A 16,203-nucleotide genomic window follows, 5' to 3' on the forward strand; every position below is an offset into this window, starting at 1 on the left:
TGTTACTCAATCAATGTTTTAATTGACTTGAGCAGAAGACATGGTTTCCATAGCAATGGGCCGTCAGCCCCAATTTGTACAAAATCAGAGTTAAAAAAAATAAAAGCACCAAAACCTTTAAAAAAAAAAAACAATCCTGACAATGGGCATTTATTAAAAATAAAAAGATACAAAAGCACCTCTGCCAGCTCACACTCTTCCTGCCTCCTGGAATTTCTTAAGCAGAAGTTCATCAGCCCGAAGGGCGAAGGTCAAAGCCCGTTTCTGATAGTACGTGGAGTCCATCGCCAGGTTGTCAATCACGTCTGCCAGGAGATGGGCTCTCTCCACCGAGCTGCCCGGGGCGTCGTAGCCCAGGGCGGTGAAATGCACGTGGAGGTGGTAGTAGGAGGGTTGGTAATGCAGGTAGATTCGCAGCTGGGATCCAGGCACACCAAAACGCTTTGCTACAGCCTCCTAAAGGGAATAAAAAAAACCCCTCCGGGTCAGGACTAGCAACACGTGAGGGCATGGGGCAGCTGGGGGGGCAGGCAGCGCACGGACAGACCGACCGACCTTGCGACGGACGGAAAGGAGCATCCCCGGGTGGCACAAAAGGTGGAGAGAAAGACAGAAGTGATTTCTGCTTCCTCCATCCTCATGGCAAGGGAGAGGGAGAAGCTGGGAAGGACAGAGCTCTTCCCCGCCCTCCATTTCAGCCTCCACAGGGATGGAGCGACGCCTCCGGCCACCCCACTTTTCTCCCTCCATGACGGGGCATGCTCTCCGCTTGTATCGTCTTCCCTTCCGCCCTTATCGCTTCGGCTCACTCGGCAACTTACAGGGATCCTGTTACCCACTGGTGTAATTAAAGCTATAAACAGCAACGGCGAACTCTGGCACGCTGGCTTGGTTCACTGCTCAGCACGCTGCAATCGCCTGACTAATCTCTTAATTAATCTCCGCTCTCCCCAGTGCAATTACTTTCCCAATTTCTAACACAGCAAAGGAAAGAGAAGCTATCGCGCATCCATCTACCAAACATGTCCCGTCACGGGGCTGGAAAAAACTCGTCAGCTGGTGAAAACGATCAAGGGGTTGGGAAGGAATTTATCAATACGGGGAGGACAGGGCTCAACTCCTGCAGCTCTCCCCGGTGTCAGACCAGCCTTGCACTTACCTTCCCTTCTTGCAAGATGTTCCTCAGCAGCGGGAGGTGCTCAGCGGTGAGGTCCCGAAGTGATTTCACCTCCCGACGATGCACGAGGGCTATGAGGTAGAGGTCGTCCAGCTGCAGAGAGATGGAGGACGGTGATGAAGGCGACCACAGAAAGAACAGATGGAGGCACGAGCACTTTGGACCTCACAACAACCACCACAGCTTTCCAGGCAACCTGCCATCGTGGTTTAAGTTGGGCTGAATCCAGTATGATTCTCCCAGTACGAGATGTCCTCAGCCAGAAAGACACTGGCACCTCAAAGCATTATTTCTGGACAAATTGGGTTTTGTCACCCCAATTAATAAACAGCAGGATCACAAATATTGATCCATCAGCTCTTTTCTACTGTAAACACAGCACTCGCTGTTGCCCTTGCACATTCGCATCTCAAAAACGTCGTCCCAGTGCAGACGGAGGCTGGCAGAAAAGGTGCTGGCACCCACCCCGCTACGTGGGGGAAACTGAGGCACCCAACAGCCCGAGCCCGGGACGCTGTGGGGTCTGCCAGCAACCCCCACGCCATGCTGAGTAAGCAAACGGTTTATCTCCACGCTCAGACGAGGATTTACAGTGAATCGCAGCAGCCAAAACTGCAACTGTAGATTTTTCCGAGTGAAAAGCTTCCTAGATTCCACTCTGCAAATAGCTGGCCGCTTTCTAGTTGCACCAGATCTACAAATAACTATTTTCAAGACCTAATCAGTCACCAGGCAACCCTCGTGCAGTAAAATATGGCTGTTCAGCAGCTCTCAGCCAGATCTTTGGCATCTCCCTGAAGTACTTACCAACTTCAACGTTTAACAAGACGTAAGGTTGTGGATCATTACACTTTTAAAAAAAAAAATAAAAAAAATCCCCGTCTCTTTCAGCTCAGTTAGTGGCTTTCTAATACAAACACTGCAAAGCAACAGGTTTAGATATTTAAGACCCAGCAGATCTTTTGAGGGCTGTGAGAAACCCATCTGGCTATTTGGAAACAGATGCTTGTGCCAAAAGATGCTCTCAGGACCCTCGAAACATGAAGCTGTTATTTGCACCCAAGCCAGCTCGTGGTTCAGTTTGATTCCCAAAGCAGCCTTGTGCACAGCTCCGGAAAAAGACAGCGTATCAGCTTGTCCTCTTTGGATCAGTGCTGGCTGGCAGGAGGAAAAGCAAACATCTCTTCTCCTTAGAACAACATCTGCATGTTGCTGTTTGAAACAAATACGCCTGTTGCTAAAAAGGCCCTGAATGATGTCATGCCGGGCATCGTTTCAGGCAACGCCTCAGGGCTCCTGCGGGTTGGAAACCAACTCAAAAGTGGGGAAAAAAGAAAACCAAACAAAAAACCAACTCCAACCGCTCTCAGGTTGGGCAGCAGGAGCTGATGTAGCACCCAGGAGGTCGAGGCCAGCAGCAAGTGAGAAATATTCCTCCCATCCATCAGCCTGAAATAATTACAGGTGAATTCGCGGGCAAGGTGCTGAGCTCGTGCAAGGCAACGCTGTTGAAGGGACTTCTAAGGGGAGGCTTGGAGAGCCCGGCCAGGAGGCTCTATCTCACTCCCCTAATTTAACAGAGTAGCCTTGCCTGTTTGGTGGGATGCAGCAAAAGGAACCGGCTGCGCATGGGCAGCCCCAGGGCTACCGGGATCAGCTCTGGCTCGGCATCACCTACAGCCAAGAAGAAATTCCTTGGCTCAAAGGCAGAAGTCAACAGCACTTGTTGGGATGCTGGGAAAGTGACAGGCAAAATCCCGGATAACCCTGGGGATGATGGCTCTCTTGTTGCAGACAGCAGCCCAGCCTTGGGGGTGGCAAAAAATAAATCAAGAAAATCCTGTTCGGCATACCAACAGGCAACAGCGGCATGGGGAACCTCCCCTAAAGACAAACCCCGCTATTTAAGCGCTCCCTGACCACGCTAGCTGCCAGGCGTGGATAAAACTGGTCTCTAGAGAAAGCTAAAGCGCAATTTTTAGCCCATCCGTCTCCAATCCTGAGGCAAGTGGTAAATCCTCGCTCGCCGCAAGCTTCACACGGAGGCTTTGCTCAAAGCAAGGAAAGGGGCGGTGTGCTGCACTTAAGAAGGATTCCTAAATAGTGCCACCCTGAAAGTAAAGGGCACTGAACAAGGCGCTGTGGCGTAATCATGCAAACAAGTGGAAATTCGAGCTCAGTTACCCCATCACAGCTTGACAAGGGATTTTTGAAGTAGCTGATGCGCAAAGAATTCGTGGTAACCAGAGCCTACCCACCCTGCAGTGACTTACTCACCTGTCCTCCCCAAGTCACCCCCCCCCAGGCACCAGACCAGAAATAAGTGCTCCCAGCACAGAAATACCCACAAGCAGGCTTGTGTTCCCTTTTTATTAGCTTTTAGTTCCCATTTCTAAGTTTTAATCACACAGTAACTTTTCCCACCACCATGTACAGAAGCATTTTGAGGATCAGAAACATGAAAGGGATTTTTTTTCTTTTTTTTTTTTTTTTTTTGACTCTATCGACTTCAAGGGGTGCACATGTGGAGTTTCACCTCCCCTGACGTACAGCCCGAAAGGGAGGTGGACTCCAAGGAAATAATGAGCCACTCAGTTGAGAATTACAGCCTGGGCTTAAAAACCTCTGCGTTTCAACGAATGGCCACTCCCACGAGGGGTTAAGCAGCTGCTCATAAGCTAACGACCATCTGTTTAATATTGTGTGGAGGAGAGTTAATTACAACAACTGAAGGACAACACATCTGCCCAGTTTGCGCCTAAAGTTGAGGCTTGGGAAAAAAAAAAAAAAAACAAACACCCCAAACATTTTCAGCAGGAACAAATGCGCAGCTGGATTTAGGTTCAAACACATCATGACAACATTTGGGCTAATACAGGAAAGAGAAAAGGAAGCTAATAAATAAATCACCCAGCAGCAGTGAGAACAGCCTGTGTTTTGTAGTGTCCGCAATTAGCACGTGATAAAAGGCCTCTGCAATATCATCACTTAATGACAGCGTGAACAGGAAGGACACATTTCCCTACTAAAACTTTTATTAGCATGCTATTAGTGCCATGAAAGTGGACATTTCCCTGGATTACCTTCAGACAAGCAGCATCCCTTCAAAGATAAGGGGAGCAAACGAACCTGGTTTTGATTCCACTTAAAGTCTGGAACTAGAACAAAGCCGTCACAAGGATCTGGGTTTTCATGGATGATTCGATCGGCCTCAGCTTTCTTCTCCAGGATATTATACACCCACTGAAAGAGAAATATGCGATTTATAAACAGGCAGAGGAAAAAAAAACCCACAACACCTTGGGCACAATTAGCCCAAGCTTGTGGATCCGCGCACGTTCCCTGCAACTAGAATATAAAAAAACCACCCAACGACTTGATTCTAAGATGACCAAATAATTTCACGGCTGGTAACATTTGGAGTTAATTATCCATAAAACACTCCAACAACAAACTCCAGGCTATTTCACTTCAGTGAAAAGATACCCCCCTGATCTTGCTGCGTGGCACTGCACAGCCAGCTAGCTAAATTATTCCAGGATTTTTGTTTTCCTCTTGGGCATTCAGACAAATCAGCCACCAGCACGAGCAACCCTAAGCGCACCAGAGCCGACAAGGCAGGCAGGGGTGGAAGCCAGCTCTCCTGGGGCTCAGACAACGCCTCTTGCAGCACCACCGGGCACCTCCCAGGCTGCACCAAAACCTTCACAACCAGGTTTGGGAAGGGAAATTGGCTGATTTTTCTTTTTTTCCCCCTCTCCATTCAAAAAGGAAAGAGTGGATTGCTTGCAAGCCTGAGGTTGGACGCGGCTCCGGCTACTGGCAGCCGGCACTCGCCGGGCAAATACGAAAGGCCTGTGTTTCCTCGGGCGATGCGCGTCTCTTGGTTTCCTGGCGGATGAGAAAACAGCTCGCTGCTGCTCTTCTGCACGTAAAGCTTCAGCCTCCAGACTGTAATCCCCACTCCGGTTATCCCCCCGCGCTCCTCCTTCAAAGCAAAGCGCCATCCAGAGAAGGGTTTTGGCTATGAAAGAGATCAGGGATAACTGACAGAGTAAAACCAGTGGAAAGCATCTTTGCTTTTCCTGGCTCCCAACCTGAGCTCGAGCATCCTTATCTACACCTCCAAAACCCACTTCACACTCCAGCTTAAGTCTATCTTAAGTATTGGACTGCCAAGGGAGTCCCCAGAGGGTGAGACAAGGCAGCAGCAAATGGCTGGGGCCTGGAAGCTGAACACATTTCAAAACATCATTTCCCCCATCAAGTTTAGGTTTTGGTGGCCGCAGGCAGGGAAGGTGCAGCCAGCCTTGCAGACACACTGAGCAAGCTGGGTCAGTGGATGCTAACCCAGAAACTCAAGATAAGATGACAGCCCTTTTGGGGAACTCTGTCAAGAGTTTAATTAATCTAATCAAAACTTAGGATCATTGTGAACTGACCTGAATATATCCTTAGGGAGAAACCAACCTCTCCTCCTTTGATCTGTTTTTTTGCTTAAATTTCTGGTCTTTTCTTCCTAGCAACAATGTCTTAGAGAAGATTAGATTCTCAAAGCCATTTTGGAAGGCATGGCACAAGATCGCTGTGCTCTGTGACCCTGGAAGAAAAGCAGGGCAGGAAGCTCAGCAGGAAATGAAAGTTTGCCCTTTGTTTTTTTTATTTATGCCTCTTCTTTTCACAAGTGCCAAGCTATCAGCACCCTAAATAAGTTTACTGATCAGATGAGCTGAATTTTAAACCCAATGCTGCCTCATGTGATGGGCAGGTCATCAGCTGATTGCTCTTGCCATTTCCAGCACAAGCCCAGCAAGGACAACACATGCCAGAGGCTGGCACCACAATAAAACCATTATACTGAAAGCATCCACGCTTTGCATCCTCCAGCAGAAAACAGAGACGCCTCTGTAGTTCCCCGATATTTCTGTTACCGTTCACATTTCCCCTTCCGCTCATCAAAACCGGTTAGGTAAAGAAAAGAAACGGCATTATCAGATCACAGAGGTCAAGGACTGACTGTGCTGACCGTGATTTCTCAGCAGATGCTCCTGATGGTCACCAGAAATATGCTTCCACGTAGAAAAATCAGCTCGCAAGCATTTGGTGGAAGAGGCAGAGAGAAAGAGCTCAAGCAACTTCTGAAGGCAGCTGCTACACCAGGAAATCTAACAATCTTCAGAGCCAAAGCACGGAGAAAACATTCGTGCAGGTTGCTGTCTGGTGGAAACACACTCTTGTGTTTCTCCCGCTGCCTCTATGTTACTCGTGTTGCAGCCTGGCTGCGGTAAGAAAGCCGAAAGATGAAGCAAAGGAAAGCAGGCACGCGAGGAGCAATTGAGCGCACACCACAGCCTGCAAGGTGCCTTCTGTACAAGGCGCAGAAAGCGGGAGTCACGTTCATCTGCAAGCGATCAGAAAACAGACACTGCAACAGCGAACCCTGTTAACCCTTCTGCTGCTGAGGTGTGGGGGACAACCCAAGGGTTGTGGCTTTTGGAGTTTATTTCTAGCAGACAGCCTAGGCAGACCCAGGATTTGCTTTATTCCCCCTTCCGCACAGGCTGGCATGAATCGGTCCCTAGGGACTTGTGTTCCTTTGGTCTCTAAAGGAGAAAGATGGGGAGAGGAATGGTCAAAAAGGAGGTAAAAGAGGCAAAAAGCCCATTGCTGCTGCCTGGGGCAAGGAGGACGCTAAAAGTACAGCTTCGCCACATGGAATACAGACCAAAGGGCTGAACAGCAGAGGAGCTGGAGGCAGAGCCTGAGGAGCGAGTTGTGATGCAGGAATCCAAGAGCAATCTGTGCCTTCCCATTTCCACAACACCCAAGAGACTCCTAAAAAGCCCAGCAAACTGCACCAACGCCCAGGGAGCCACCCTTGGAAAGGAGGGGGAGGAACAGCCCAGCACAGAAAGTCTCCTGGAACCTTCAGAAAGGGAATTTCAGTTCAAGGAAAATGATTTTCTGCAAGGATGGCCCAGAGGACAGAAGGATGGGGACACCGGGGAAGAAAGAGAGCCCTGTTTAGCATTGCTGAGCTTACCCCAAAGGTCAACTAGCCTCAAGAAAGTCTGAGAGGTAAGGGGATGTATTCAGCGGGGTAGGCAGCATCACAGCTCAGGATCAGCAGACACAGTCTGCGGGTGGTCACATTTGAGCAGCAGGATGCTCAGCCAGATGAGCAGTGCAGTACCACGGAGCTGACAATGCACTGAGCTCCTGACTCTTCTGCCTCCAACCTGGGCTTCGGAGGCGACGTTTGACAGCCCAGCGCGTTGAAGGAGGAGACCACAGACTCCCATCTCTGAAGAGGGAAGCAGTGGTATCCATACCTGGATGCTGAAGCTCTGGGACTGGATGAAGGGCAGCGTTATATTCTTGTAATCCTCCCAGGTTTCACGGATGAGGTGCACTTCTTGACGGAGGTATTTCTGAAGGTGTTTCTCAGTGGCAGGGTACACCACTGTGGTTTTTATCTCTAGAAAAAAACATGTTTACTGAATTACCATCACAGACGAAACCCACATTACTTCCTTCAGTCCCTGATAAATCTGTTTTCCCTTGAATAAATGCCACACTAACATATTTTTAAAAGATACTGCTAAAATAGCAGGGTGGGGAAAACAGACATGGAAAGCAAACAAGTACTTTAACGTCCCAGGCTGCTGCTGCTTTTTTGGAGAAAGAATAAGCTGAAAACAGCCAGGGCCTGTCTTTCCAGTTCAGATGGAGGAGTTCACTGTCTGAAAGTTTTTTTTCCCACACTCGCTCTTTCAGGCATATCAGTGACATCGGGGCTCCGAGGGAAGAGTTTATGTGCAGTCAACAACCAGGACAGAAACACAAGCCCGGGGGCAGAGACGCATCTTCCTCATACTTAAATCTGAAGTTCATGGGATGTTATTGAGCGAGCACCCAGCAACTTTCTCCAGCCACAAAAGCAGACATCGCGCGAGCTGCAAGCAGCAGGGCCGGCACGAGGAGCAGCTCCTTCCCAGAGCTCTCAGCCGTCAGGTGGCTTGGCATCGAGGGTACGGGGACGGACTCGGAGCAAACAATGTGGGCTGATGGGTTAACACAGCATAGGACAAGCTGAGGAGAGAGGGCTGGGTGATTCCCTGCACCAGCCAACGAAGAGCATTTACCTGTTTACTCTAGCAAAAAGAAAATAATTTCTGTTTACCTTGAGATTAAAACTTTGCTGCGTAATTTCTGCAGCATTAAACAGGATGCAATTGCACACCACGTCAACCTGGCAGCTTTGACCTTGGCAGCAGTAAATCTTACCTGCAGTGGTAAAACACTGGGAAAATATCCCCCTTCAGCCAAGATTAGGTGCATGATACAGAGCCCTGCCACAACTCCAAGGCCACCAGCAGTGCCTCTGCCTTCCCAGCTAACGGAGACCTGCTACAAAGTTCAATGCAGGAAAGAGGAAAAACCCTGCCAGCCCAGACAAACCTCGAGCAGATCGAGCCGAAGCAAATGGCTGGGGCACTGCAAATGCTGCAGCTCATGCCCAAGGTCTGCCACGGTCTGGAAAATCATGGGCTGCACACTCACCAGTGTACCAAACAGTTGTGCTTCACGCTCTATATATGTATATATGTGAGCCAGACACTGCATATAAATATCTATTTGTTCCTGAAGTCAGGATTTAGGGTGGGTTTACGTTGTGGGGTTTTGGGTTTGTTTTTTTTTTTTTAAGGTCGGTGCTACACAAGCTGGGAGACTCTGCCTTTTCATTTCATGCCAAACCCAGCTTAATGAAATCCACAGGAAAATGCTGGTAACATGAAATATGAAAATGCAAACCACAAGGGCAGTCTGGTCTGATTCCCACCATACGCATGTTCAAACAAGGTTGTTTTCCAGGACTCGATTATTACATCACCCTGCTAGAAGTGCTAGCAAAATTAAAAAAAAAAAAATTAAAAAGACATGGCTGTGGTTCCTCCACTCCTCACTTAAAAAGACCAGCAAAGCACTGGGGAGAAAACAAAAAGGCAAAAGATAAGAAAATACCAGGCTGAAACTTCCACAGTTTAATCTTATACCCCAAAACAAGAGCAGGGACTGCAGCAGGAAACCCTCTGTGCTGGGGGTTGCGATAAGCGCAGGCTGTGCGCTGGCTGGCATGGGGGTGCAGAGGATCCTTCATGGCTTCCCCAGCACCTCCCCCATTTCAGGGGTGGCTGCTCTTGGTGGGGAGAGCCACTTCAGATACTTTAAAGCCTAGAGCGAGATCAGAGAAAGCCTTAATGTGCAACTGCGGTTGAGCAGCAGATGTTCGGAGAGGAGAGTGGGGAGAGGCTGTGGTTCGCTAACAATTATTTCCCTTCTAAAGGTCTCATCAACCCTGAAACACCCCAGCAATGCTAATTAGCATAAATGACAATGGCCAGAGAACCTGGCTATCGTTAGGAGGCCGGGATGCACAGTCCTGGCTAAGGCTGGGCTCAGCCACAGGAAACATCCACGGCGAGACCGGGCTCGCCATGAAATCTTTCCATTGCTGGCAACCAGCCGCGTTCATGCTCCATTTTAAAAGCCGCCCTGCTCCTGGCAGACTCCACGTGCGTTAAAGCATCACGTACATTGTGGGGCAGCCAAAACCTACCCTGGCCTGGAAGTGGAGATACAGAACCGCTGGATGCATGATATGGGGTTTTAAGCTTGCTGAAGGGTCGGGGATTGTCTCCGCTCATGTCTGAGTCACATTGGGCGGCATATGCCTGAACGTCAGCCCAGGGACACCATGAAACGCCTGTGGTTTATTCTGGAAGTCAGGACTGAACATCAATTAACTGGAGGTTATAAAAAAGGAGGCAGAGGTACTGCGATGGTAGGGAACAAACGATTGGGCGGTTCAATCCTACAAAGGGTGTTTGAGGGGATACACCACACCATTATTTCCCTGCCCAGGGGAAAAGGAAGCTCGGGTTGATCAGAAACAACACAACTTCTCCTCTGTCCTGCTAAAATGAGAGTGAAAAAAACCCCAAGACAAAAAACAAAACTAAAACTACAGCTCAGTGTGGGGAACTTGGGGAAACAAGAGCTGAAGGCAGCTGTTGCCGAGATGAGAAGACGAAACACGTTATCCCACGCTCCCCACGGCGCAGGACAGCTACGTGCTGCAGATGGGGAGGAGGTGCAGAGAGCTCGTGCCTGTAGGAAAGCGCACTCCGGGCTCACTAGCAATGCCCCATCCCCTTTTGCGCCGTGCCGTCCACAGGCTCTGCCAAATCCCCTTCCAACCTCTATCAAATCACAACCTGTTTCTGCTGTTGGGCAGGGGCGCTTTTTCCTCCCTTCACTAGTAGGAAGCCGAGCTGTGGTTTATGATCTGCCTAATCAACTCAAACGTCAGGCCCAAGGCGCCAAGGCCAGGAAGCAGCAGCAAAGTCACATTTGTAGTCTTGCAAGTTGGGTTCCACCCCCCTCACCCCCCCGCAAGCCCCTTTCCTGCTGCATACAGCTCCGCACTGTCTTCCCATCGTCGGGTATGTCCTTCGACGCAGCTCTAAATATAATGATGCACAACCTCCCCCTTCCCCTGCTGCATTAACATTTTAGTTAGTTTTATGATCACAACTGCGCAGTAATTGCAGGGGAACACCTGATTTTAACCCGACCAGGTACAACCAACGGCTTTGCCTTGGACATCTGGGACTCTCATTATTGAATGAAATAAAAGCACAAAAGAAAAGGATAAAGCTCGCAAGAGCTCATGCTGTCTCCGAGGCCGGTACGTGCCAGGGCGAGCCAAGCGCGCTGCTGGGGACTTCTGCCAAGGCTGGCTTGTCTCTCCTGGTTCTCATCCACGGGCCGAGGACTCGGTGGGCAACAGCCACAGCAAAGGGGAAATTTGCAGGTTACCCACCCAAAAAAAACCCGGAGCAAAGCACGGCAATACCTCCCACCACCCCCCCCAAGCCAGCCTGCCTGTTTCTCCTGTATCTACCACCCCGCTCCCACTGCTCCAGCTTTTTATTTGAGTGTAAATGCAGGTTTTTTTCACTAGGCAGGCCCCACAGGCAGGCAGAGCGTGGGAACACCTGGAGACAAACCAACCTTCCCCATGCAGCTCACGTGAGCTTCTCCAGCTCCTCGCTGCCTGGAACTAGATGCTTTTTGGGCTCGGGAAGGCAGGGGTATGGATCGCTTCCTGCATGACTGAATACTTTCCTTCCACGCTCTCCCATTTCTCCCACAATTTCTCCACCCTGTGTTGGAGAGATGGAGCCAGAGTGTCTCCCAACGTGCTCATTTTTAGACGTTTTTAATAAGCTTCAGCCCGCAGCGCAGTGATGAGCCGTGCCCAGCGAGTAAAGACTCCTTAAAGGAGTGATAAGAGCCCTGGAATTACACCAGCATGGCTTTGGTGCTGCGAAACACAACAGCCAGGCAAGAGGAAGCTGCTTTTGGCTGGAAAGAGTGACCTCTCCTTGCTAAACGGGTGTGAGCACCACCAGGAGCTGGATGTTATTGGGGAATGCGTGGCTTGAACCATCTGGCTTTTGCAATGGAGCCTTTAGCAGCAAGAAAAAGTCTGTCCCCTGCTATGAAAGTGGCCCTTGCTCTCTCTGTAAAGGGGAGTCCCAGAGCTGAGGTTTCCTCCACCAGCATCCACCTTTAGGCATAAGCTGCCTCTTAAATCGCAGCATTGTCCAGGAGCTGACCTTAAAATAAGTTACGCACGCCTGCCTTCGCTGTTAGCGGGGCACTTACAATCAGAGAGCACACTCTCTGACACCGCTCCTCCTTGCAAACTCCCTCACAAGTTTCCTTCTCCTTAGCCACGTGGTTTTGGATTGCCCTTGACAGAAACTCTATTATTAACCTGCTTGCAAATGCTATTTCCCATTTTAGCCTTGACATGTCTCTCCTAGTGGCCGGTAAAAATCGACGAGCCAAGCAAGACACCGATGAGGTCCTCTCTTTCTGACCAGCGCTGTTTTCACATGTCCCCATGTCGGCACGCTCCCAGCCCTAGAAATCTCATCTTTAAGCTGCAGCAGAGTGAAATTCCTCTTCCCAGGGCAAAAGGGAGTCATTTGCTCAGGTAATGTGCTTCTTTTGGCCTCCCCTTCTCCACCTTCCACGCAAACAAAGCGACTGGCCCAGCCTCACAGGCTCTTTTACCACCAAGACAAAACAAGCTTTCATCACCCAGGGCCTGCGTTAGCTTGACTCTGCAGAGGGAAAAATGAGGAGGCGGGGAAAGGATGAAGAAAATATCCACTTTCAGCTCTCAAGAAACTCCAGCTGAATGAAAAGCCTACCCGGGGACTTCGCACCACAAAGGCAGCATTGAGAAAACACGCTTCAAAAGAGCGGAGGGACCTGGAGGCAGCTCCTCCTCGCGCCATCAATGTGGCCGATGTCACAAGTCACCTGCGGTCACGATTTCCTCGGTCTGGAGGTTTACTTTACCTTTAGAAAGGAAGAAGCTGGGCAGGGGGGGCTTGGCCACCCGGGCTGCTGTGAAATCCCCAGGGTAAAATCCTCTTCTGCGCAACACCGCAACGCAAGACTTTTCGGAGGACTTGCTCAATGCCAAAGTTTGACATTTTGTACAAAATACTTTTACTGCATCATGTAAGCCAGGTGTAAACCTGCAAATGCCAGGAGATAAAACCCCATGTGTGTCTAACCCTGCAACCAAGAGGCCGAGTTAGACCCTGGACGAGGGCTCAGTGGGTCTCCACGCAATCACTCGACATCCAGGGATTTCTCACAAGCCCTGACATTACCTGCAGCCTTACATGAAATTTCTCCTTCGTTTTAGGTTTATGAACTGCATTCTTCGCATCGACTCCCTCCTCGGGCCGTGACTCAGCTCAGAAGGGCAATTTCCTTCCCCTCTTGATGTGCACGACCATTTCCTCCAGTGCAAGCCCAGCTGCCTGCCAGCAGCTCACACAACATGCCCGCAAAAAACAGTTATTTGGCTCTGAGTCACTTCAAGGGAAGCTCTCATGAAACAAACAGCGTGGTTACACAGGGCAGAGTCGTGGCACAGAGGGCAGGCCACACAGAAACAACCCCAGCGAGGACTTAGTTTAACCAAGTCGCAGAAACGGGATGCGAGAAGACCCAGATTCCCTTGGTTTTACTCCAGCCTCTCGGAAAAAGCAGGGCCCTGCGCAGCACTGACAGAGACCCGTGACCCTTTAAACAGCCTTTTCACCTTGGCGAGGGGTTTCGCACCTGGCATAAATCTTATATTAAATAAAAAACTTTACTGTCAGAGTAACACTGGAGTTATACAGCCGTGCAGCAAAGCTCTACAAGGAAGCAAAACGCCCGCACGACTGGTAGGGCTGCAGCTGCAGAGAGGCCCAGGGGATTTTAGTCTCGCAATGCCACCTCGTGGGAATCGCTGCAAGTCGCTGCCAGCCCGGAACGCAACAGGCACCCACCCAAGCAGGAATCTTTCCAGGCAACCAAGCATAGTTTTAACATCTTCCCACACAGGGCATCCGCAACAATCGCGGCGTCGTGGTGTTTTCCCACCATTGAAACATGGCTTTGTAACACTGAAACCCCTGATTTTGAGTCCTTGACAGGAGTTTTGCACAACTCAAGCTCCCAAAGCCAGACAGCACTTCCTCCTACACCACAGACGTAGCACTAAAATGGGAGCATTTTCGGGAAGGAACGTCAAATATCCCAAAACTTTAATTCGGAACCACAACTTCTTACTTAAGGCTATCACTCTGATTAATTTTGACTCTGTTAAACCTGTTTGACTATCACTGAGCTTACGGAAGCGTTGACACGTAATTAATCACTGCACTTCCAGAATTTAAACACATACATCAGCATTAAATCAAAGCACCCAGCCTGCCAAAAGAGTGGCCCTGCTTTCCAGCGGCGGCTGCAGAGTGCCACAATCACCTTTCCACTGTGACAAGAACCCATCTCACAGGATAACACCCTTCCGCTGAAGCTCTCCAACCCGCTCATCTGAGCCGTACTGGGTTATTAATCAGGTTTTATAATGAACGGATGTATGAAATCAGCAGGGAGAGGCTCAAAAGGCGGAGAGGCCAGGCACTCGAGGTTGCAAGCATTTAGATCCCCCCTGCATGCACGCTACCTGTCTGTCCTTAGCAGGTGACATCGGGCAACAAAAATAAAACACCCAAGATGATACCCTGGAATGAGAAGCAGCCGAGAGTGCTCACCACTCAGCTCTGGGGGAGGATAGAGGTGGTACGTGCTGTAAATGTCATTGTGCATCTGCAGCTCCAGCTTCGTGTGCTTCTTCAGCAGGTCCAATACCTTCTCTTCCTGGAAAGGAGTCTTTTCCAGGATGACTACGGCATCTGTCCCCTCTCCGGAGGGGCTGGTTACCTGCGAGAAGAACGGATAAAGCTGTCAGCAAAGTCAGACCCAGTGCTGGCTGGAGAGTTTGAGGCCAGGGACAACAGACAACAACTTGCAGCCCCTCGATTCTCATGCACAAACTCCCTCCTAGTCCACCCGGCAGCACCCATCCAAAAATAAAAGGCGCATGCCCTGAAGCACGGCAGCAATCTGCTCCCCATCAGGGAACACAGGTGGTTTCTGGGGGGAGCATGGGATGTGGACAACCTCTCAGCCCATCTGCACCTCCCCGGATGCTCCCAGCACCTACAGCTGCATTCCTGCTGACCTACATCATTGATTTTATCTCAGATATTCACAAGTCGGGGCAGCTGACCGGGCGGTCAGAGGGTCAGAAAGAGGGCAGAGGCAGGTCTAGGGGAACAGACTGAGGCCGTTTTGGGGCAGGAAGCACTGCTGTCCCGCTCCGAGGTCCCACAACCCAGATACAGATGTGGCCTGAGCGTGCTGGTTGCGGGAGGCATGGGATGCAGAGCACGCTCCCAAGTCGCTCCCGTTCACACAGGACCCAGGCGAGGCCTCCCTGAGCTCCGCTTTGGAGAGCAAAGGGATTCACATGGGGCTCCCAACCCAGCCACGCTCACGCAGTAGAGCGGGCAGGTCTGTCCCCAGTTCACTGACCATCAACCCATTGCCCTGAGACCAAAGCAGCAGCCTAGAACTTCTCCATCCTCATCGTCTGATCGGAGGCAAACCTCCAGGAGCAGAGCCAGCTGCACCGCTCCCACAGCCAGCCTCTCCAGCCATAAAACTTAGACAGTTACTACAAATTTCCCTTTTATAGCGCCTGATTGACACACCTATCCTATTTACAGCCCTAGAGTTAGCATATTCCTTGCAATCTAATGCCGTTTCACCGACCAAGCACGAAAAACCTGCTCGCTGGGCCAAAAGCAACAGCTATGCTAATAAGAAAAAAATAACCCGAGGCTGGAAATAAGGTTTCCAGCACGCTGCCGCCGAGAGCGGCTGCCTCCTGCCCCTGTCCTTGGCCAGCACCGGGCTGGAAGAACGAGTCTGGGGCCACGCTTTGTTGAGTAAAGAAAGGCTGGGCCGGGCCGCGGCCCTGCGGAGGGGAAGGGGCCGGGGGTTTGACCGGGGGGGTCCCCGCTGCCTCCGGCCATGCTGATCCCGGCCGCGCCATGTGGGGGGCGTGGCCTGACACCGGGGGCGTGGCCTGCCGGGGGGGCGTGGCCTGCCCTCAGCGGGGAAAATGGCGGCGGATCGGCCCAGGCGTGAACGCCCCCCCCCCCCCCCCGGTACCTGCCCGTGCAGGAACACGGCCTTATCCCGCGCCGACTCCCGCAGCACACGCTGCAGGCGCAGCTCCGCCAGCGGGAAGGGGGCGACGACGGCGGCGGCCCCGTCGTGGGGGGCGGCCTCGGCCGCCTCCTCCTCATCGCGCTTCCTCTTCGGCCGCGGGCCCTCCGCCATCGCGCCACCCCCCCCCTCCCCCCACTGCGCCTGCGCGAGTCCGGCGAGCGCGCTCGCGGAGCGACCGAGGAAGAGAGCGGCGCCGCGCTGGGAGGGCGCCCCCTGGCGGCTCGGCGGTGCGACGGGGCTCGGGGTCACTCCCCCCTCCCCCGGGCTCCTTCCAGACCCGCTCACAGAAACCCACAAACCAGGTT

General features: G+C 51.3%; 1 protein-coding gene across 1 annotated transcript; it reads right to left on the reverse strand.

Annotated features, from left to right (window-relative positions):
• DCPS (decapping enzyme, scavenger) lies at nucleotides 1–16,149 on the reverse strand. The gene is made up of 6 exons (XM_075774346.1): nucleotides 15,839–16,149; nucleotides 14,374–14,542; nucleotides 7,510–7,655; nucleotides 4,307–4,420; nucleotides 1,160–1,270; nucleotides 1–456 (listed from the first exon to the last, which is right to left on the reverse strand). The coding sequence occupies exons 1-6, from the start codon at nucleotides 16,007–16,009 to the stop codon at nucleotides 190–192; spliced, it is 978 nt and encodes a 325-aa protein (XP_075630461.1). The 5' UTR covers nucleotides 16,010–16,149; the 3' UTR covers nucleotides 1–189.
• Between the last annotated feature and the right edge of the window lie 54 nt (nucleotides 16,150–16,203).

This window comes from Balearica regulorum, chromosome 23, assembly GCF_011004875.1.
Source record: "Balearica regulorum gibbericeps isolate bBalReg1 chromosome 23, bBalReg1.pri, whole genome shotgun sequence".
NCBI lineage: Eukaryota > Metazoa > Chordata > Aves > Gruiformes > Gruidae > Balearica > Balearica regulorum.

Coding starts and splice junctions, on each gene's coding strand:
- DCPS (XM_075774346.1), bottom strand. CDS start 16,009: ATGGCGGAGGGCCCGCGGCCGAAGAGGAAGCGCGATGAGGAGGAGGCG. Junction 1,271..4,306: donor TTAAGTGGAATCAAAACCAG/GTTCGTTTGCTC, acceptor ATCTCTCTGCAG/CTGGACGACCTCTACCTCAT. Junction 457..1,159: donor ACATCTTGCAAGAAGGGAAG/GTAAGTGCAAGG, acceptor TATTCCCTTTAG/GAGGCTGTAGCAAAGCGTTT.